Below are 23449 nucleotides of genomic sequence, written 5' to 3' on the forward strand. Positions count from 1 at the left end.
TAGGGAGGGGACAGGTAAGTAAAGCCTAATGAGGTGTTTAAAGATAGACTTCACTATGAGTTGAATGAAGGTGTAGTCTTGCAGCTCAAATGGCAGCCAGATGCACTCTCTTGCAAGATCTCCCATCCCTTGAGCAGACAGAGTAGGTACTCAAGGATTGAGATGAGCGTGACTCATCATTGAGCAGAGATAAATAGGCAGAAATACTTCCAATTCTACTGCATTCTATCACACAGGTTAAGTAGCTGGTCATGCAAAAGAAAGGGCTACTGAAGAATAAAACTTACAACCCATGGTACTCAATTTCCAGTACTATTTGTCACCTTGGGGTCAGGTAGCAATTTTCCTCAGGACAGTTTGGCTAGGGATCTTGATGGTGTTTTGCCATCTTCTGGGCATGGAGTAAGGGTCACTGCGTGTATGTGTGCAGGGGGGATGTATTTGTGCATTTTCTGCTAATGATTTATGGACCAGACTTCACCACTACGTTGCCTTATGTGCTATTTGTAGCTTTAAATATGTGTTCCTATGTCAGCCCTAGCATTGCTTATGTTTTGTTTCAGCATTTCTTTAACTCTGTATTGGATTCTTGCTTATGTTATGTCTTTGTAAGCTTGTGTTTATTTACCCTACAGCATTGTTTTTGCAATGGTCTTTGATACTGACTGTACTACTTTCACATTGTGTAATCTGTCTTGAGTCTAAGTAAGAAAAGTGGACCATAAATGATATAAATAAAAAAATGTGCAGACAAGATGACCCTAGAGGTCGCTTCCAAACCTATGATTCTGAATTGTGCCATGTGAAGCCTCCACTCTGATGGAGTAAGGTGCAGGACAAGAACTCGCATTCTTCTTGCAAACTTTATAAAGGTTCTCATTGCATTGAGCCATCAGTGGCAGTAGCGTCAGACTTCTCTAGTTGAAATTATTCTGGCAGCATGGGAAGAACCATAGGCTTATGACCCTCTAACAGTGCAATTTCAGCAGAGTTTCACCATTCCAAGCACAATGACTTGAATGGCCTTAGAAGGGTGTAACTCTGCTAAGCGTTGTACTGTAAATCTATGAACTGGAAGACTCGGAATCACTGCAAACTCAGTGATCTTCACTGTAAACATTTTTCAAACTCAAGTGTGGCTTAGTCACAGATGGACCTGGGGACAAATCCACAACTTTGTACAATTCACAGAAAACTCATGTCATAATCATTCTTCAGTGAAGAAGAATGTGGTACAGAAGTGGATGGCTAGGTAGCAGGCGATAATGTGGTAGCTGAAAGAGAGGGAAACAGTGAGTCCTCCTCTTGGATATGTATGATAATTCACATTCTCTAAAGGATTGTGCACTGAAAAGCCTAGCTTTAGAATATTCTGAACTGTGGCGCAGAGCCCATTTTTGTGATGCAAGGAGACCATAAAGAAGAACACGTTTTAATGAGTTTTAACACTTCCTAATTACTTTGAATTACAAAGAGATCTATGATCTCACATGTATCTAGTATTTTATTGCCTTTTCATAGCCAAAAAGGTAAACTCCTCTCTATTCTTTGACTATCTTTATTTAAACCAATAATAAGAATTGCTTTAATTTACAACAAAAGGCAGTGTATGTTAAAAAATTAGCATGTGCTTGCTTTCATTCCACAATAAATGTCAGACATGCATACCACAGAGATATCTTTTGTGAAACCAAGACCAACCACAGTTCTCCACAGTGTTTGTAGAGATGAAAAAAACAAACACATAGTTGTTTTGCACATTCTGAGGTGAAAGCAAGTCCATGCTAAATTTTGAATGTGTACTTTCTTCTGCTGCAATAGGCACTGTTTGAAGGTTAAAAAATAGGAACAATTTACACTGTAGTGTAAAATGGCTGCATCTAAAATCAAATGAATTCCACAAAGAGAATGCCTGAACAAGTCCTTTATTTCCTAACGAATACTGAAGATGTAAAAATAAATTAATCTGCAACACAGAACTTTAGGTTAGTGGATATGGTTAAGTGTATAATGTGTGTGTTACCTGTCTACATACTCGCACATTATAACCTCCTTCACACTACACCTGTGTCTATTCACAGATACTATGCTCAGTTCATTTGCTCTGATGCAAAGGGCACACAGTCAGTCAGCTTACTTAGAAAGTGTGCTGGATTAGAACAGGGAAAGCAACACACAACCCCAAATCATTAAGTGTTCATTATTTATTTATATACTTTTCTCCCCACTGAGGACTCAAAGCAGCTTACAACATCATTATCCCTTCCTCCATGTTATCCTTACAACCAGTGTATGAGATAGGTAAGGTTGACAGTGACTGGTCCAAGGTTAGGCAGAGACCTTTTATGGCAGAGTAAGGATTTGAACTTGGTCTTTCCAGATCCTAGTCTGACACTGTGAACATTATACCATACTAGATCCAGGAGCCCAATCAGTTCTCTCTCATCCCTCACCGAAGCAGAAAGATGAAAACTGTAAGCAAGACTAGCAGACTCTGCTGTATGAACCATGTCAAATCCTAAACAGGCAGATGCAACCAGCAGGTCAGACAGAACATTCCCTTGGGATACTCTTATCATTTAGTTGGAAATTTAAATTGTATTAATGTTTTGCTGTATAAAGAAGAAATTGTATCAAATTGTGGTCTCATATGATATCATTATTGCTAAGTATCTACTGCGTGCAAATTTTTAAAATAATCAAAGAATCCATTAAAACTATAATATATTCTAAATTTATGAGCAGGTGACCATTTAGTATAGCAGCCTGGTTCCAGATTTTGATGACATCCATTTGACACATGTGTGGAAGTTGGACCTAATGTAAAGGATTCTAGCAAGCATGACTGAACATTGGTTCAGTATAGGTCAATGTAAGGTGTTTGCAGGCCCAGGCCTAGCTGAAACACGCTGCCTTAGCTAATCAATAATACCTGCAAGTAGTCTCTGAGTCTCAAGTGAACAGCCTAGAAGGCCAGTCTCAGACAGTTCTATCTATCCTCCCTGAATGTTCTTATAGCAGTAATACCAATTAGTTGCTTTGCCTTGATTGGCTCCTGAGTTGCCTGGTGACACACTGAGGACTAGAAAAGATGGCCCTTTCAGTATAATTTTTTCCCCTACATCTACCATTCTTTTTTCACCTGGCAAACCAGGTGCACCAACTCAGCATGGAGAGGGCCTACATGCTACCAGATGGGTAAGATGAACAGCTGTTGGATGCCAGCCAGAGAAGCTTACGTTAGTTAGTAGAGATGGGCATGAAACGGGGAAAAAAAACAAAATGAGAGTTTCACGTTTCATCACGTTCCATGAATCATGAAACATGAACTTCTACGAAATTGTTCTGTTTCACAATAGGATTCATTAGCCTCATAATTCGTCAGAACCCGGGGCACTTCAACGGCCCCCTTCATACCCAGAGATGCCAAACTTGCAGGGAGACTTCAGCAGGCTCTCTTCTACCCACCCTCCCAATTTGGCCAAGATTGCAAAATGCTGATTGGAACCCACAAAGCTGGGCTCCAGAGCCAGGCAGTAGCCCTGATACTGGGCTTGGGCGGAGGGCCCCAAAATCACCACACAGACACCTGCCCAGGTGGGAGAGGTGCACAAAATAAAACCAAAGGAGAGTGTGAGCCCTCAAAAGAGCAAAGAAAGAATTAAGAAGAAACAAATACAAGCAAAGAAAAAATAAGGGAGGCCTCAGTCAAGCTAGGCTCACGAGCCAAGAAAAGGTCTGAGACTAGGGTGGGGTGAGGTGGAGGAAAAATGCACCCTCACCCAAAGAACTTCCCAGCAAGGACAACTGAGGAAAATACAAAAGAGGCTTTTCACTCTCTTTTGAAGCAGCAGCAAATCCAGCCCAAAGCTCCCAAATCCACTCTCTCTCACTCCAAATCCCAGAAACAGATCCTCCCCCTCTCTCTGTCTACTGGAACTAAAAGCACGAGGCAAAAAGAGGTGCCTTATATAACAAATGCTCACATAGAGCAGAATAGGAGGTATGTGGTTTGCAGACAGACCTGCCTAATAGGGTTTGGAGGGATGAGATTGGTGTTCCCATGGCTACAGATGGCCCATCTCAGTTGCCTAGGGGATTAACCCCTCTGCTCCCACTGTATAGGGCAGAATGGAAGCTCTCCAGTTGGCAAGGAGAGCTGCCTATCAAGGTTATGTGGGCTAAGATTGGGATTTCCAATGGCAACAAAAGGTCTGCAGACATTCTGGGCCTATGTTGCCTAGGGAATCAGTGGATTGGCGTCAAAAAGTCATGAATTTTGTGAAAACCATGGCCCCACAAAACATGTTTTCACGAGACACAAATCGGCCTAAATTTCATAAGAAGAAATTTAAGTGTAACTGTAACTCCTTGCAGAAATAAAAAGGACTTAGTTAACTTTGGATGGATCCCACAGTACTGTCATTTTCAATCAGACTCTATCATTGAACTTACAGTGAAATAGCAAAAATGCTGGCTTTGTAATGTATTCACCAGAATTTGGTGAATGTTTGGGGTGCAGAAGACAAAGGTGAGCGCAGTGATTTCCTTCTAATGGGTTGGATACAAAATAAATTTGTCACAAAGTCTCCTTCCTGCTGTAAACCTCTTCCCATGTCATTTCTTAGAGTCCCACCATGAACAGCATTTTATGGAGATGTGGGCTGCAGTGGGAGGGGTGAGGCAGGAATGTTCTGTTCTGCTGTAACTCTATAATTCTATTCTTCAACTGAAGGGAGAAATCTACACATACAAAAGAAACTGCACCAACCTAACTGAAACAAATCAGCACATAAAGATAAGGAAATAAAGAATCCAGAATGAAACTGAAGATGCTTGTTCCTAATCAAAGCCGCTTAATTTCTTCCAGAAATTCAAGTGTTTTATCTTTATATTCTATATGCACCAGGTTGACAGCTCAACCACATCTCCATTATGTCAACTGGAGCACATCCTCCAAGAACAGTTTAACTTCCATAGGACACTGGAGAGAAAAACCATAGTGCATACACATTTTGGGTGGATAGGAATCCTTGAATTTGTATTGGAATACATTTTTGTTTTTCTTTTCCGAAAATGAAAAAAAGAAGAGGGGAATGAACATACGTTTTTTTAAAAATAACAATAGAAACTAAAAACAAAAAAGTGAGGGACTGCAGCAGCAGCAATAGCAGCACACTTCAGCAAAAGTACTCACGCAGAATCTACTGGCCAGAAGTTGATCAGAGTAACAGGACTGCAAGACAAAAAATGAGGAGGTGAAGAGAGAGGCAGAAAAAACTTAGCAGCAAAATAATTACAGAAAGTTAAAAAGAAACCCAAAAACTAGAAAATTCAATAGACCAACGTGAATGTAAATGAGAAGCAGCCAAAATGTGAAAAATAAAATACTAAAGTAGAAAAAAACAGATAGAAGAAATAAGCTGTAATAAAATCACCAGTAGAAATACAGTATTGTAATTATTAAATAGAAGAGACTGAAAATCTCAGCCACATCTCAAAGAAACTTTTTTTTGCAGGTGATCTTGTGGGAAGAAATATGAAATTTGTGGTGTAAATTTAAATCCAAACCAAAATAAAATAGCAAGAGAAAAAGGATTCTGCATACCAAGAGAAGTCACAATTCAATCTTCTGGTTAACTATTCTGCAAAATTACACCCATCCACTGTAGAGGCTTTCAAGGCAATCAGTAAGACAGCAGGGTTTTTTTTTTTTTGCTAATTGAAGCTTAAATTATTTGAGGATTAGTAGGTGAGGAAAGATATGAGGAATGGTGATTGAAACACCAGCTTGTGTTTTCCTTCCAACCAAAAGAAACAAAAATGAAATAAATGACAGAGGTGTTATCCAGTTTGGAAGTAAAAGGAGCAAGTATCAACTGGGAAGGCTCAATATCATATGAGACACTATTTATTAGTTTTACTCACGTTTCCATGTTGTCTCCTTCCAACACTGTTTGTACAGGCAGGTAGCCCATTCGTGGATGCTTTGCAAAGTATCTTTTTGTTCGGAATTTATTTTTCAGTACTTTGGCAAAATCACGAACATCTTCTCCTGATGTAGTCTGAAAGCAATTTTGCCACAGAATCAATTTATGGAGTGTTATAGAGTTCTTCAGCATGTTGTCATGAGATAGAGACATTCTAAAATTTGACTGATTTTTATAACCACTCTTTACCTTACCTGAGCCCAATTCCAAACAATTATGATAATTTAAAGCAGAATGTACAAACTTGTCTGGAAATATGTGTAGATGTGTGCAGCCAATATTTTCAGTTTGGTCATATCATTTGCATAGTATGTTCATAAACATGGCAGATGTTGAGTAACCGACAGTACTATCTTGCAGTTTCTTGAAGTTCTATGATACTAATATTCTCAATTTGTTATGTTTAAATAACATGCAAGAGAAACCCAGTTGGCTGTGTAAAGGTCCCATTGTGTCGTGGGATAATGGACTAACATGAATTCAGAAATCAAAGATTAGGGGGAGTGTGGTGCTGCTTTGGATGAAGATGGTCACAGAAACCTGAGCTCCGCTCCCCCCTGAACCAATTTGAATATAAAAGCAACTCATTTCAGCATGAACACTCAAATAATGGGCAAGCACAATGCAGAAAAGAAAAATGCAAATAGCAAATTAGCTAAAAGACTCTAGGATTACTTTCCCGCACCACTGCTGCCTGAGACTCAAAACAACGCTGAAGAAGAAGTACTTAAAATGGTGCCTGAGGCAAATGCAACAGGTAAAACTTTGCTTAAAACTGACCTACCCTTACTGCTGCAAAAAATGGAGCAAAGAATCTTGTATAAAATCACAAATCTAACTGACCAGATTTCGGATATAAAATTGGACATTACTAAAGCCATTCAAAAAGCCGACCTTGCAATGGATCTGAGTACTTCATTGCAAAACTAAATCCAAGCCTTACAAAAAGACAATGATTTAATGAAAAGCAAAATTCAATCCCTTGAACTTTCGCAAGCTTAATCTTAAATTTAGGGGGATTGAAGAAAATGAAGCAATAAATGAAGATCCTGCGGCATTCTTAACTAAATGGGTAACAAAAATTCTAAAGCTGAGAGATTGTACTGCTCCGCTAATTACAAAAGCACATCAGCTTGGTTTGCCAAACAATCCATGAAGGAAAAGCCCCAGGGACATCTTAGCAACTTTTCCAGATGGGAGTTCACAAAAAAAGATCTTAGAAATGGCCAGACAACAGAATTCACTCACATACAATGGGAACTATATTGCTGTCCTTATTGATCTGCCTAAAGAAATCCTCAACAAGAGAAAAGAATTCAAACTGATTACAGGAACTCTTAGAGAAGCAGGAATAGAATACAGATGGTCAAGCTTTACAAAGCTCCAAGTCATATACAAAGGGAACACTTATCTGGCAGAAGACCAAGAATCAGGTTTGAACCTGCTGAAGAATATCGATCTGGAGATATCCATGGACTCAGAGACCATATTTCTTAAGAGGAAAAGATCACAACCATCAACCCCCCAAAAGGGTAGTAAAATTCCAATCAGACATACTTAATAGTCATTTTCCTCACTGCTACCTATTTGTAATCTTTACTTTTATGCATAGAAACAATTTTACATATCTTAAGAAACACAGTGTTCAATAGTTTATTAATTAAGGTTCAGGGAAGTGAAAACTTAAGCATTAAATTAATTCATGTTCAGCTCCCTGAAGTATTACAGCTCTTCTACCTTGGTAAGTAATATCAAGTACCTGAGTGGGATATATACCCACAAAGCATAGAGAGCTGTTTAAATAGCATGATCAAGTGATTCAAGTTAAACTGTAGGTTCTTTCCCCTTGCTTATGCTTAGCTTTGGTACACAACACTTGATTAGTGAATCTAGCAAATCATATATTTCTTTATAGGGGTATGGGTTGGGGGAGGTCAGGGAAGAAAGGATTAAGGGTAGAGGGAGGGGTGGGCAATTTCAGCAAGAGGGAGGATAGTTAACTGTTTATGTAAATGTTAAGGCATGTTGTTAAAATTCCAAATCACTGGGGTTTTTTTTATAACTGTAATTATAATTGTGATATGTAACACTAAAAATCCTTGTAACATATCTTATCTTACTATTGAATATCTTCCCTTTCGTTGTTATTGAAAATATTGAAAATAAAATTTTAAAAAAGAAGAAGAAATCAAAGACTAAGTTTCCCAATGTTATTCTGACTCATAATTCTATGTATGGCATGTAGATCACCAATATAATTGTGTATAAGCCTCCCTTAGAAGGAAAGGAGTTTGCAGGGTCATCATGATAGATCAGATTTGCTCTTCACTTTTCTGCACATAGCTTTTTTATGTCTGTTTTTTAAGTACTTTTTTTGGCTGGCGTATAAGATATTCTACATTTTGTCCTGTTTATATGAATATTTATGTTGTTTTTGCTTTTTGCAAACAGTGCTGTCCTTGAATGATTTTATTGCTTCCATTGCTTACGTTTATGCATTCTTGGTTTCAGAGTATTTCTGATTTAACATTCTTTTCACCATTTATATTACCTTCTGCTGGACAGGTAGAATCTAAATATTTTAAATATGGTATATAACCCAACAAAATAAATACATTAATTTCTAGTTTAAACATTTATATTCCATCTCTCTGAATCTTAGAGTCAGCTAACAAACCAAATAATTAAAATACACCTTAAAAACAAAGTTATATATAAAACAAAATACAGTCTCAATGCCTTGCAATCCTCAAAATATTAAACCGGCATTACATCTGAGAAGGGAATTATCTCTGAAAACAACTCTATTGCATTGCCTTCAAAAATACAGCAAGGAAGATACCCCCTTGACCTCCTGTTCCAGAGAATATTTTCAACCTGGATGAAGAAGTCTGTATCTCTTGGACAGAGGACATGTACGAGGCTGGTCCAAGGATTTTCAGAGCCCTAGTTTTTTTGGAACCTTTCAATGCTGCCCTCCTGCACTTTGCGCAAGTTGCTGGCTGCCCTCGTCCTTCTCCCCTGCACTGTGGGAAGCTATTATCCACCTCCTTCCCTCCCGCACTGTGGAGAAACCACCCCTATTCATGCTGCCCTCATTGGGACTGGGGCTGTGGCTTGCTGCAGTTCCATTCATCCCAACAGGAGTGGATAGGATGCAAAAACAGCTCTGCCTCCAGCTTATCTATGGCCTTGATGAGGGTGAAGAAGGAAGAGGAAGGTAAAGAAGGAGCAAACTCACAGCAGGACACCTATTGGGGCCAGGAGCGCCATCCAGGCAGGTGGCTGCTTTCTCAGCAAACTCTGTTGTCATGGGCAGGCAGGGAGGCAACAGAGCTGGTTTTGGTCACCTACCACCCCCTGGAACCTAGATTAGATGGGCTGTCCCTAGAAACATATAGGAGAAATTGACTGAAAGACTTGTACAGGTATGTGGTTTATACAAAGAACTGACCCTTCATGTACTTTGAAAAGAAAGTTTCCCAATGAGAAAATCTTCTCCCTTCTGAATTTTATAATAAATTCTATATGCTGCTTATTAGGAGTGGATGATTTGAAGTTTGTCAATGGTCTTTATCAGCAGGAAAGTCGCTTTAACAAAAAACGGATGCCATTTTATATATTACATTAAATTTTAATGAATGGCAGGAAGAGGCAAGTAGAAACAATATCCAATCTATAATGATCCAACTGCCTTCAATTACAGATCAGAGGAAAGTGCTAATGCATTTTCTAACTTTTGAAGATTAACAATTTTCTCTTTCAGGTTCTGACAAAAGTTGTTCAGACTTGTCTGCATTATACCATCCCTTGGATATTTACAACAATATAATACAGTCACAATCTGAGCGCAGGCAGAATGAGGAGGAAAAGAAAACTTTGATTCAAACCTCGGACCACTGATTTTTATTTTTAGGCAAACCTAGTAAGTATCCAAAAAAGAACCCTAACGTGTAAGAAAACTTTCAAACATGAGAAAGCAATGTGGTGAAAATCTCCCAGCCTGCTAATTTGGAAAAATTCTTTCTGATTCTGAATTTGACCTTTAAGTAGATACTAAAAGTCTTTGGGCTTCATTTGCTCAAAAGTTTTTTTAAAAAGTCACCTCCCACAATTCCAAGAGGTAACTGAGGGAACATACATTTCAGAATTGGGATTAAACAAAATATTACTTGCTGTCCTGCAGATCCATCATCTATCTAATCATATATCATATATCTAATTCCAAAGTGGTCCCACCTTGTGGATGCTTAAACATGTGGCTCAAGGCCACTTGGGTACAATGCAGATACTTCTGCAACCTTGGGGAACCCCTTGGGTTGCAGAAAACTCTAAATGGTTAGAAAAAATACATTATACGGTTGAAGCGCACCCCCTGCCCCCAAACAAGAGCATACTCTGTGTGCAGGCGCAACTTAGCTCAGGGGCCAAGAAAGCAAGTGGCCTAGGTGGCATCGGCATGCTCTTGCTGGCCTGGCCAGATGAGATGGCCAGCAGAAGTGCCAGGATGCAGGCAGAATGCCAGGGCCTGCTTCACCTCACTGTTACAGAATGGAAGGAGGAGGCTGGCGAGTGGAGAAGGGTGGCAGAACTTTGTCATGCCAAACTGCACCCAGCCACCATGGCGGCACTCCGAGGCCAGGAGAATGCCACACCTGGTCAGTATTGCAGTGTAGAGAGCTGCTGCAGGCCTGTCCCAGAACCAACACAGAATTGGTAACAGGCAAGGTTGGGTAGGTGGGTGAAGAAGAGAAAAATAGTGAATAGGTGGGGGGAAAGAGTTACAGAAGCGAGATGTGGGTGGGGGAAGAGTCACATGGAATACTGTTTTGCAGGGAGAGAAACCTTCGAATATGGAAAGGTGTTAGGAGGGGGGAAAGGAACATGGAATGGTCTCTGGGAGGAGGAAAAGAAAGAAAAACATTAAACGTTTTTTGGAGGGGGAAAAGAATGAGGGACTCAGAATCATCTTTGGGAAAGTGGACTGGAAAGGCAGTGAGGAGTGATGAAGGAGCGGTGGCAGGGAGCCCAGATTCACTCATTAGAACTCCCCCTTGTGATTTTCATGTTCCTTCCCTGCTTGTATTTCTAAATGTTATTGAGAGAGACCCTATTTTTCTAAATGCTATTGAGAGATTGCTTCATATATTATGGGAATTAATGGATAGATAGGAAATTGAAATAGTTCAAGATTTTCTATTCCTTGGCTCAATCAACAACCAAAAGGGGGACTGCAACAAACAAATCAGAAGGAGACTGAGACTTGGAAGAGCAGCTGTGAGGGAACTAGAAAAGATCCTTAACGATAAAGATATCTTTCTGGGGACCAAGATCAAGATAATCCAAATGATGGTATTCCCCACTATGACGTATGGATGTGAAAGTTGGACAATATAGAAAGCTGACAGGAAGGAAATTGATTCACTTGAAATGTGGTGCTGGAGGAGAGTTTTGCGGATACCATGGACAGCCAAAAAGACAAGATTCTAGATCTAATCAAGCCTGAATTCTCTCTTGAAGCTAAAATGACAAAACTGAGGCTTTTGTACTTTGGTCCCATCATGAGAAGACTCTCTGGAAAAGTCAATAATGCTAGGAAAAGTAGAAGGCAGTAGGAAAAGGGGAAGACCTAAAACAAGATGGCTTCATGCAGTAAAAGAAGCCCCATCCTCCAGTTTGCATGATCTGAGCAAGTCTGTTAATGATAGGATGTTTTGGAGGTCTTTCATTCATAGGGTCGCCATAGGTTGGAGGTGACTTGATAGCACATAACACACACACAATAGACAGGCACACCATATACCCATAGTATTTCTCATAATATGAAAAAGGCAAATGTTTTTCACAGCCAGTCCCAGATGCTTTTATTTTCCCCATAAAAGCATCTGGGGAAGCAGGCCAGACCCAGATGCTTTTATTTTCCCCATAAAAGCATCTGGGGAAGCAGGCTCAATCTCCTCAAGCAACATACTTCAGCATCTCATCATTCTGAAAGCTACAAAATTTTACTTCAATGATACTTTAACCTGTACATATGACATAAAATACTTCTAACAATCAAGACTGGTTTTGTAACAAAAGATAACCATTATCATAAAACTAGCAAACACAACCATATGTCAAAATCACTGTATGTTGAACTAATTCGTCAAAAGTTCACTTATGTAGGTGATGGCTTAAGGCAATTACAGGAGAATGAGTTTTAAAATTAGCATTAGCCAGCTAAAATTTAAAAAAATGCTATTCATATATTGTAAATTCATTTTTATTATCCACACCAGCTATATTTCAAAAGCATCCTAGGCATAATGTAAAACACATTAACATTAATTATTTTACACGGAACATGGAGCTCATTAATATACAACTATTTTGATATATCAAAATTTCAAGAATAAGAAACAGCTCCTAATTATTCCAACTAGTATTATTACCCTTTCCAACTACTACCATTACTTCTCACCATTCATTGTACAATGCTAGGCTTTAAAGATCAAGTGCATAGCAGATGATGGAATCACAAAAATATCAAACTTCCATTAATTTACACAAAACAAATTATACACTTGCCTTCTCACAGAAACCTCTATTAGGGGACAAGCAAGTTACTTACTGGTGTACAGTATTCTACCATCGGATAGTGCATCTTATGCCCTTTTGCAACTCGACCAGAAAAGAAGCAACTTTGGCAGATGTCATAATTAAAATGCTTTAAACTTCTATACCTGGAGAAGAAAAATACAATTTCAGAACTCACAAGTAATTTTTTTCATATCTCAAGGAAGAAAGCTTGATAATTCTGCAACTCTAAACATCCTGAGGAGCACTACTTTCTCCAGATTCTTGTGTACCTAACTTCTTGGTTGCGCTGATGCATATATTATTACTCAGCTATCATTTACAGTCATTATATTGGTGTCACAAAATTCTCCTGGCTGCTTTTGTTCATCATCAAATGCTATAAGACAAAGCTTTACATAGAAAGCTTGTTCATCTTGTATTTTAATTGTTGTTTACTTAATTTCCCAGTTTGTGTAATGCCTGAACAAGTTTCCTTTAAGCTCCTTATATTTCTGGCTGCCTCATTTTAATTTATAGCCAAATATATCAGCATAGCATGTATCATACACCAGTTGCAAATGCAGTTTCTAGAAGCTATTCCTCTCTGCAAAATAGTTTATATATTGCAGTAATGGTCCCTTCCTTCCACTGCCAATTAGTTTGGCCTCCCTATCCAGAGTCTCAAGGTCCCAAGAGCAGCCTCTGGGCTGATACAAAGATGTGAACATGAAAAATGGAAGATTTAGGGGGTGCCGAAAAATAAAAATGTCAACAAATTTTCTCTTTTGAAATGAGTGAAATTTGTAGGGAAACAAGTTTTTTATTAATAAAAAGTATAAATACTTCAATTTCCCACAATGTTTTGGGAAACAGAAAAAACATTATTCTCAAGGCAACAGCAAAGTAGCATGATTGCCATGCACATTCTCTGGGAAAGAGGAAAAAATGCTTGAAAGCACAGAGAACGTGCATGCCAGTCATGCTACTTGGCTGTGCTGAGAAAGTGATGATGAAGGAACTGCAGTTTGGCCACCTTCCCATTCACCTATGCCCAGGGAAGTATTGTGATGCATTACGATGCAGTATGAACTACAGTCCAGTACAGCTGCCCCTCAATTCAACCACCCAAATGCCACAGAGGGCCTATGCACTTACTTTCCCTTCCCTTTCCCCTTCACTCAAGTTTCAGCTACATTACAAGCCTATGCATTTTACTTGGAAGTAAAGCCTACTAAGTTGAATTGGGCTTATTCAGAAGCTGTGCAGAAGGCCACACCCTTACATTTACGCTTTTCTTAGCCTGTCCCCTCACCCATCCTTTTATTCCTCCTTCTCTTCCACTCTTAATTTTTTATCTCTCAGTGTTTATATTCCATTTCCCCCTCTTTTCCTCTTGTGTTTCTTGTAAGACACACACACTATCCTGGCTGCTTCGTTACTCAGAATTAAGACCTATTCAATTCAATAGATGTATGCATGCATAGGATTTCAGTATTAATTTTATTCTTCTCCTTCCCCTCCTTTTCTTCTTTGCATCCATCTTTCCTGAGGCTGCTTTCAGATTTCTGATGTCACTATGCTCTTTTTTTCCTTCTCTGTTGAAAGAGCAAAAAGTCTACACACAGCTGTGAGTCTTTGTGTTGTGGTTAGTAAATGCTGAAGGAACTGCACATACTAAACTCTAACGGTTCTTCTACAGACTTATGGTAATTGACTATTTATTCTCTTTCCCTATCTGCCCACATTCCTCCTTTCCAAAGATACTAGCAGGCAGTAAAATTAAAGAGGGATTTCCCCCGCCTTGGGATTAAGATGGTGCTTTCTGAAATGGGTGGTGGTGCTGGCTCTTGAAAGTTCAGAGGCATTCTCTCTCTAAATAATGGATGATAGACAATAGGAATGAGCTGTAATGTCCAGCAGGCCAGCTTCCAAGAAACAAAGAGGCTGGCCATGATCAGATATAGTATGCTGAATTAGATGGACCTTTGTTCTGATCCATCAGGATACTTCTTATTTGCTGGCCTGATATTATGTATTGGTGGGAGAGAAGTGATGTTCTGGTGTTGGATGACATCTGGCCCCACCATCCAAGCTCTTGATGTCCTTGGATGGTAACCATAGACTATCAGCATAAACATTAATTGCACATTTTGTATAATCAAAGCATTTACTGATGGGTTGTAATTCATGTTCTACCTGGACTCCAGATTTTTTAAAGGTTTTAAGATGCTGGAGATCTGGCACCCCTATGCTCAGCAAACACCATCAGGGCGTGCAGTTCTTGAGAGCACATGTCACATGGGGAACACATTTATCTGTATCTTTCTCAAATTACAGGTTCTAGTGTTTGTTCTTTCTCTCTGTGTGTATATGCATCCATGCTGAGGGAAGGCTTAGGCCAGCAACTCATAGTTCAGAATATTGGCTGCTTTGTTCTAACACTGCTTCTGATTAGCTCACATCGTCTCAATACCCCTTATGAATTTAGGACTAAGTTTGTGTACACAGCATTAAGCATAATTTTTAAGCCTCATTTTTTGCTCATGGGAACAGGCTTGCAGTCTGTACAAAACACTCCCATATCCTGGGGTTTCTTAAGATGTATTCATCTTGCCCCTCCCACAATGGATCTTGCATGTAGCCAATTGAACTATCTCTCTGTACTCTTTTCTTTCACAAGCAGGTGCATAAAGAGATGTAATATGACAAGAAGAACCTGAATATTTATAGAAAGTATGCTATGCTGATTTGCTATATCAACTTGAAAAACTGCATTGCAAACACTGTATAAAGTCATTATGGGGAAGGCTTTTCGGTCAAGCATGATTTACAATAAAGTTAGTTCAGCAATAGAAGCTGAACATGCCTAAATCCTACTGAAATGATAAATCAGACTGGAATACATAGTTAAGGTCTTAATCACTTTTATTTCAGTGATTATGTGCTATGTCAAAAAGAGTCCAGTAGCACCTTTAAGACTAACCAACTTTATTGTAGCATAAGCTATTTATTGTACTTTATTGTACCATAAGCATAAGCAAACACATGTGCTATGTGTTTGCTGTCTAGTTTTCTGTATACTGTGATGCCAGTGTCTGAAATCTATACTCTCTTGAACTCAATGGCAGAAGTTGTGTGGATGAGGATAGCTGCTGATTGTATATTAACTCACTCTACCCATGGCGCAGAGTGGTAAGCTGCAATACTGCAGTCCAAGCTCTGCTCACGACCTGAGTTCGATCCTGGCGGAAGCTGGGTTCACGTAGCCGGCTCAAGGTTGACTCAGCCTTCCATCCTTCCGAGGTCAGTAAAATGAGTACCCAGTTTCCTGGGGGTAAAGTGTAGATGATTGGGGAAGGCAATGGCAAACCACCCTGTAACAAAAGTCTGCCAAGAAAACGTCACGATGCGACGTTCCCCCATGGGTCAGTAATGACTCGGTGCTTGCACAGGGGACTACTTTCACCTTTTTTTAAAAACCCTTTCCCTATATGATGTTAATTTCACAGCAATGGAAATTCAGGTCCATAGTGCAATCCTAAACAACATTTGTCCTTCTAAGTCTATTGAAGTGCGTGAGCTTGTATTGTCAGTTTTCTAGTCAGCTTTATGTTGTATCAACAGACTAAATTTTATTATACAAGATGATTTTCTTCAGTCAGTTTCCAGCAAATACATAAATACATTACTGTCAGAGGAATGAGTCCTTGGAACATGGACCAGCCTGTGTTTTTTAAGACTTATGAATGCAGGTTGGCCTGAATATAAACAATGATAATCCAGGAAGGCCTTCCCCCTCTCCCTAGTAAATAGTGGACACGTTTTCATTGCTGTGGCCTTGAATCCTGTTCTGAGAAGCTTCCCCCACCCACCTCAACAAAGCACAATAGTGCCAATGCAGACATTCCAGGTTCTGTGTCTGGAATCTTCAGGCAAAAAAAATTCAGATGTCACAGCTCAGAAGGACTTTGACCTGAGACATTTGAAAGCTACTAGCCCAAGTAGGCAATTTAAAACAAACATTTGATCCACTAGAAGGAAGCCTCATATAAGCATCACTCACAAGACTAGAGTGTATATAATTAAGTTTACACAATATGATGACAGAAAGCCACTTGATGGTGGGGGAAATTGTTGGATTTTATAACATTAATATATAATATGTGTTGTCTGCATTCTGTTCTAAGAATATAATACTTAAAAAAAACAAGAGATATATGGCAAGATTAACAAAAATCCGTGGTTTCACTTCTACCTTAACATCCAATATGAAGCAAAAAAGAAGTTATCCTTTCATAAATTTCTCACTGCATTTCAGACACTCTCATAGAAAACAGACAAAATAATGGTGTCTTTATGAGAATGCAGCCCACCCACAGTGGTCTATCCGGGCTTTAAAAAAAAACGATATATAAAAAGCTCTTTGTCAACAGCTTGATGTACAGAAATATAAATGCCAATGCTAAGAGAATCACATGAATGAAAAGCATACAGGCCATACAAAACAGTTATTAGGAAACAAAGTGATCAAACAAGCCTGAGCATAATTGAAAGCAAGTATTTACTTATCGGTTAAGTGGATTCTGAACAAGCACACCAATCCATAGCCATTTTGAAACACAGTGGTTTATTCATTGCTATAGTAACCATGTTGTTGACCCAGATGTCTAAACCCATCAACATCATTTCAGAGTCGAGGGTTAAGATATTGTTAAGAGGAGTTTATAGATGATAGGCTGAGCAGATGCTTTCTGAAGAAATGATGATTATATAATGGTGTTTCCAGTGGTCCAGGGTTATACCCCATTAATGACAAGTAACTTTCTCTAGTAACCCTAAATTTTTGCATTCTGACATGTTCTTATTTGCATATTTTATGTAGCTCTGGAAAGCAATTAAGATGCAATATGGACAGCTTAATTGCTTTTACAAAGCAGAAGAAATAGAAAGCAAGCACTTTACTTCCTTGGAAAGCTGAAAAAGGAGAAGCATGAAAATCAATAAAAAGTCGCCTCTCTTCACACACCCATTTTCTGGGCTAGAATGCAGGTTCAGTATTCTCAGATATGGCCCCTATGCAAAGCAGTACCACTTGATTGACTTTATTGCTCCTGATGATTAAAATATCATTAAGAACCCAAACATTCTCAGTTTGATTTAGTGGTTAAAACAACACACTAGAATAAGAGAATGTACTATTGGTAAAGTGGTTTATTGTACCTGAATCCAATAATTGGACACTCCTTACAGATGTTGCACTTGGCTTGGTGTTTGGCAGTTTCAGCAGCAGCCACTCTATGTAACACTGGCAGCCATACCATGGACTGTGGTTCGAGTCTCATCCAATCTAGAAACAAGGCTGCCTCAATTTCAGGCTTGTTGTTGGCCTGTGGAAGGAGGAGAAGACATACAAATATGAGAAAAGACACATATACATCAGGAAAAATTACATTTTACCTGCTAATTTGTCCTTGTCCATTACTTTTCATACTCTGTCTCTGCCTGTCTGGTTAGCTTCAGACTTCCTACATTTACTTTTCTGATGTCCTTGAAATACCGTTTTTCCTTTTTCTCAGTACCGAATGCTCATTTTCTCCTTATCTCCCACTAAATCCTGACAGAGACATGCATCCAGAATCAACCTATTCTTTTCCTGGACTACTGCATTTCTCCAGAGACTATACAATGTCAATTTAACTGTCTCTCTTTCAGTAATAAATACAGCTTTGCAAAGCCATTCAATTTCAATTTCTTTTCACTTAAAATAACTTTACAATTTCATTTTCAAAAGGTACATCTCTTTTGCTGCTCCTTCCTTAGGAGCAGCAACCAAGGCATGTTTAAGTGGACTTTGAATGGGAGTTTCTGAATACTGATAACCATCTTTGAAAAAGACCCTGAAACGAGACCCTCCAAATGAACCGGTCTGCCAACCTGCATTTACTTGGACCTATACTTGAAGTTTGATCCTATGAACTTTTTGAGTGATCCTAAGGAATACTAATGGACTTTAAAAGTATCAACTGTTCATAGGTAGTATCATCATTGCTTTGCACTAGCACTTTATGTATAGGTCTGTATATGAAGACTGTGTGTATTGATATATATTGAATGGCAAATTGAACTATGCAATAACAATAAGAATATTTTTGCAATTATGTTTATTTCGTTAGGTTCTCATGATTATTGTTCTCTGTCTTTATGGTCATGGCTTTTTAAATGTCTTGTTTTTAATACTAACTTATGTTCTTACGGTATTTGTAAGCAGGTATTTGTAAGGCAGGTATCTGGAGAGGCAACATATAAATTCCATAAATAATAACAAATTATTGATAAGAAGAGTGATGACTGCAATGTTATGTAAAATTCGTTTGGGGTTTTTTTAGCTCTCTGCCAATCATTACACAAACAAACAAACAAAACAAATGAACTGTGCAATCCTAGGGGAAGGTGTGGAACTGCACAGGGAGAGAACTAAGGCTTGCGTGGGTGTAAATGGCATTTCCATAGGCGTAATTCCTTGTTTTCTGGCAGCCACCTGAGGTGCACTACCACAGACAGGTAGCTGTTGGCGGGCACTCTTGGCGGCCGGGCGGAGGCATAAGTGCAGCGCAAGGTCCCACACCGGCGGTGGAGGGGGTGGGGGGCGGGCTATGAGTTAGTTGGCTTCCAAAGTCGCTCTAGGCCTGGGAACACCACATGAAGCAGCAGAAAGTTACACCATGATAAAAGGAGGCGTAGCCCATAGACGCACAACCCCACCCACGTGGCCCAATGGGGCATAGGACAACTACTTGTTCTGTTTATGTAACAGAGCAAATATTAAGATTTAGGCAGCATACTGGATACCAATTGAATAAGAAGAAAACAAAGATTTTACTCTTGACAACAAAAGAGGAATGTGAAAATATCGGAAACATAATGGACTGTGCTATTACTACAAAGCCAATAAAATATTTAGGGATAAATGTATCATTACAAAATGAGAATCTCTATAAAGATAATTATCAAAAAGTTTGGATAGGAATTATGGAAGATTTACAGAGATGGAAAAATTAAATATTTCATGGCTAGGAAGAATTTCAGCTGTTAAAATGAATATGTTACCCAAATTCAATTTTTTATTTCAAATGATTCCAGTTTATAAAGAACAAAGGATCTGAAGCAAATGGCAGAAAGTGATAAATGACTTCATATGGAAAGGAAAGAAACCCCAAGGTTGCAGAAGGAAAGAAACCAAGGATCAGACTCAGTAAATATTATGCTGAAACAGGGAGAAGTGATGGGGATACATTCACATTAAGATTGAATTTATATATTTAGTAAAGATAAGGGTAATACGAAAGAATTATTGACTAAGTAACGAGTCTGACAAGCTTGTAAAAAGTGTATTAATTGGTACGTCTCCCTCCTTGTTCCTCCCCCTTCCCTTTTTATATTTGTATTTTATGTTAGTGTTATACTGTTGTAACAAAACAATAAAAATAATTTTTTTCAAAGATTTAAAATACTTCAAGATGACAAAAAACAAGGGGGATTGTCTATACCGAATATTAAATTGTACCATCAAGCAGCGGCGTTAGTTTGGATAATAGACTGGATTACAAATCCAAGGACTAGACGAATCAAATTGGAGATAGTAGGTGCTAAAGAAGGCATTCATATTTATTTATGGATAAAGAAATCATAGAAATCCATTCATAAACAGGATGGGACCCATATTATAAAGGATAGACTGCTCAAAATATGGTTCTAATGTAGAAACATACTGAGTCCACCAATCTCCCCACTGATGTCACCAATTAATGCCTACTATGATGGAGCTATAAAAAATAGAATTGATCGATTCAGTTATGAATCAATGATAGACAAAGAAAGAAACATAAAAACCTGGCAAGAAATTCAAGCTCAAGGCAAAAATATTCCACAGCTTATACATCACCAAACAGTATCAAGACTAAAGCAACAAATTCTTAAAGAAGGAGGCAGGCTGAGAGAAAAAATGCCATATGAACTGTTAATATCTGGAGATCTAAGGCATCTTTTGGGGAAGATCTATAAAATATTATTGCAATACCATACAGAAAGAGAGCAAGTAAAAACTTGTATGATAAAATGGATGCAAAACTTCAGAGAAACTATCTTGATGGACTTATGGGAAAATTTATAGACTAAGAACATAAAATTTACAGACTGTCAGTTACTGAGAGAGAACTGGTATAAAATGTTTTTTAGATGATACGCTACTTTCAAAGACATTGCGAGAATCAGTAAGGGTTACAGTAGATGGTTGTTGGGGGTTTTCCGGGCTGTATTGCCGTGGTCTTGGCATTGTAGTTCCTGACGTTTCGCCAGCAGGTACCAATCCATATGCAAAAGAACCTCCTCAGGATACAGTGAAGCCTCCCACCATTAGCATTCCACACCCTGGGAAACTCTTACAGGATGACTCAGCTCAACCCCACCCCTCCTGAGTAGATACAAATGACCTACATCTTTTCCACACTGTGACACTGAGAGATCTCTGTCTTTTGGTGCTACACCTCTGAAGATGCCAGCCACAGCTGCTGGCGAAACGTCAGGAACTACAATGCCAAGACCACGGCAATACAGCCCGGAAAACCCACAACAACCATCGTTCTCCGGCCGTGAAAGCCTTCGACAATACATTGCTGGAAATGTCTGAGCATGGATGCAACTTTCTATCATATGTGGTGGACCTGCATGGAAACATGAAAATATTGAATAAGGATACATAGAGATACAAAAGATCCTTAAACTTAGATTTGAATTAAATCTGAAAAGTATGCTCTTAAATATCTTACCAATTAATGTTTAAAAAGAACAGGGAGATCTTTTTTGTTACATGGTGATGGCAGCAAGAGTACTATTTGCAGCAAAATGAAATACCTGCCCTAATGTGTTAGAGTGGCAACACAAGATTTATGAATATGCATCAATGGCTAAACTGACTGCCTATTTACATAAAATTCAATAGCCGAATTTTGGGGAAAATTGAAGGACCTTTTTGATTATTTAGGCAGAAATTAACTGATACAGAAGCTTGCATAACTAAAACTAACCAAGAAGAGGGAAGGAGAGGGAAGGAGAATTATGATGCATCTATGCTTAGGTATAATAAATTTAGAATGTTTTTTGTTTATTGGGTCAATGTAAGTTTAAATGTATTGCTTGTTTAACTCTCAAAACTATTCTATATGTATGGTTCACACAAGATTGTATAAGTCTCAATACCATTTCCAATCTATTATCTGTATAATCTTTTATTAGGCACTTCTTATTTTCATATCTTTTTAAAATAAAACCTTGTAATGATGAAAAAAAAGGATGGCAACTACCACAGGAACGAATCTGCGTGCGTGTCCGGGGTGGGCAAGCTCCCCTCCTCATGCCCAATCAGCTGCCCAGGCACTCTACATAACCTCTAACTGTGCCAATCATGAACTCAGGTAAGTGGGTGGTGGTTGGAGGCTCTGCCTGGCAGCCTCCTGTTGTGGGGACGTTGTGTGCCAGGCAGAAGAGTGGGTATACACGGTGGTGGGTCACGAGTGCAGTGAGGGGGACTTAGCAGAAAATTGGGAGCACTTTGCACTTGCTCAAGGGAAGAAGAGAAAAGTCCAGAATGTCTGACTAACAACAACCACCCAAGTTCCCTTGCAGGTTATCTGACTCTGGAGTCCTGGCTCTGGAAGAGGCGAGGAAGCACTGACAGGTAAGAAGGAAGTGGGGCAGCAGCTACCCTGGCTTACTGATTTGTGCTAGCTGCCCTCCTCTACTCCCAAACGCTAACCTCTACAGGTAAGGATCACCATTGGAGGGGCTCGGTGGCAGCAGCTGCCTGTCACGGAGACAGCTTCCCAGAAAACTGCTCTTCACGCAGTCATTTGGGGGGGGCACCATTTTGGGGCTCTGTTCAGATTCCCTCAGCTGAGGCCCTTCCCGGCAGAGGAGGAAGTGCAGCTGCAGGTCAGGTTGACAGGCTGTCTGTAACCTCCTGTTGATGGGGGGTGCTCAGCCTCTTGACTTTCTTCATCACAAGATAAGATCATTCCGATGCACAGCACTTTCTCACCAGAGGATCATACATTATCTGGTTGCAGGCTGGACCTGTGATATTGGAGCTGCCACAGCCACTCTCACCCATGGACACTCTCTCAGAACATGGCAAACTGGGCTGGGTCTCAGACAGGGCTGGGTCTCTTGTCACATGTGTCTCTTGCAGGCAGGTCACAACTCATCTGGGAGACCAAGGAGAACGGCTGTTCCAGCCCCTGGTGATCCTCCTCAAGTGCCATTCAGGTCCAGCCCAGGGCGCAGTTACCCACAGTAGCCTGCATCTCACCCTCACCCCTGCGAGGGCAGAATGAGGGATGGATTTTGCAGCTCTGACTGCTGTGCAAACTGCTTTTGCTCCTTTTCTAGCCAAGTGACATTGGCAGGAAACACATATGGAAAACCTCTTCACCTTTTCCAGTTTAATAAAATATGTGTTGAAAAACAACAAACTGCCTGTCTGTTTCCTTGCATCCCGACGATGACAGTACCCCCATCCCCAACTCCCCATCAGGATGTCTTTTCACACATCCTTGCAAATGTTTCCTGGCTCAGGGCTGGGATGGATGGGGTAGGCTCTGCTGCCAGAAGGAGCAGGTGTCAAGTGGTGCCTTGGGGCCCCATCCAGCTTCCCTGCCCCATTCCCCCCCTCAATGTAACTCCAGGCAATGTGGTGGGAATTGAAGTGTGGCCCATGAATGTCTGGCAGGGGGGCACCATGGAGGACTTTCATTCTCTGACAGACAGAGCTGCTGGCATCTGATAAGACAGGCAGATGACAGCTGTATGCAGGGAAAGGCAAATGGTTGCTGCTGTCAGGTCGG

At 39.7% G+C, this 23449-nt stretch overlaps 1 protein-coding gene across 4 annotated transcripts in view; it reads right to left on the bottom strand.

Moving 5' to 3' along the window:
* DMD (dystrophin) overlaps window positions 1-23449 on the bottom strand; it is a 2144806-nt gene that overhangs the window by 51787 nt on the left and 2069570 nt on the right. For 3 of the 4 annotated variants that reach the window (XM_054973282.1, XM_054973283.1, XM_054973284.1), the window contains 4 exons: window positions 17772-17938; window positions 12604-12715; window positions 5929-6065; window positions 5198-5236 (listed from right to left, as the gene is read on the bottom strand). In XM_054973282.1, coding sequence (XP_054829257.1) covers window positions 5198-5236; window positions 5929-6065; window positions 12604-12715; window positions 17772-17938 — 455 coding nt within the window. The remainder of the gene's footprint in view (window positions 1-5197; window positions 5237-5928; window positions 6066-12603; window positions 12716-17771; window positions 17939-23449) is intronic. The other variant, XM_054973285.1, reaches the window with a different exon arrangement.

Source organism: Eublepharis macularius, chromosome 3 (assembly GCF_028583425.1).
Source record: "Eublepharis macularius isolate TG4126 chromosome 3, MPM_Emac_v1.0, whole genome shotgun sequence".
Lineage (NCBI taxonomy): Eukaryota > Metazoa > Chordata > Lepidosauria > Squamata > Eublepharidae > Eublepharis > Eublepharis macularius.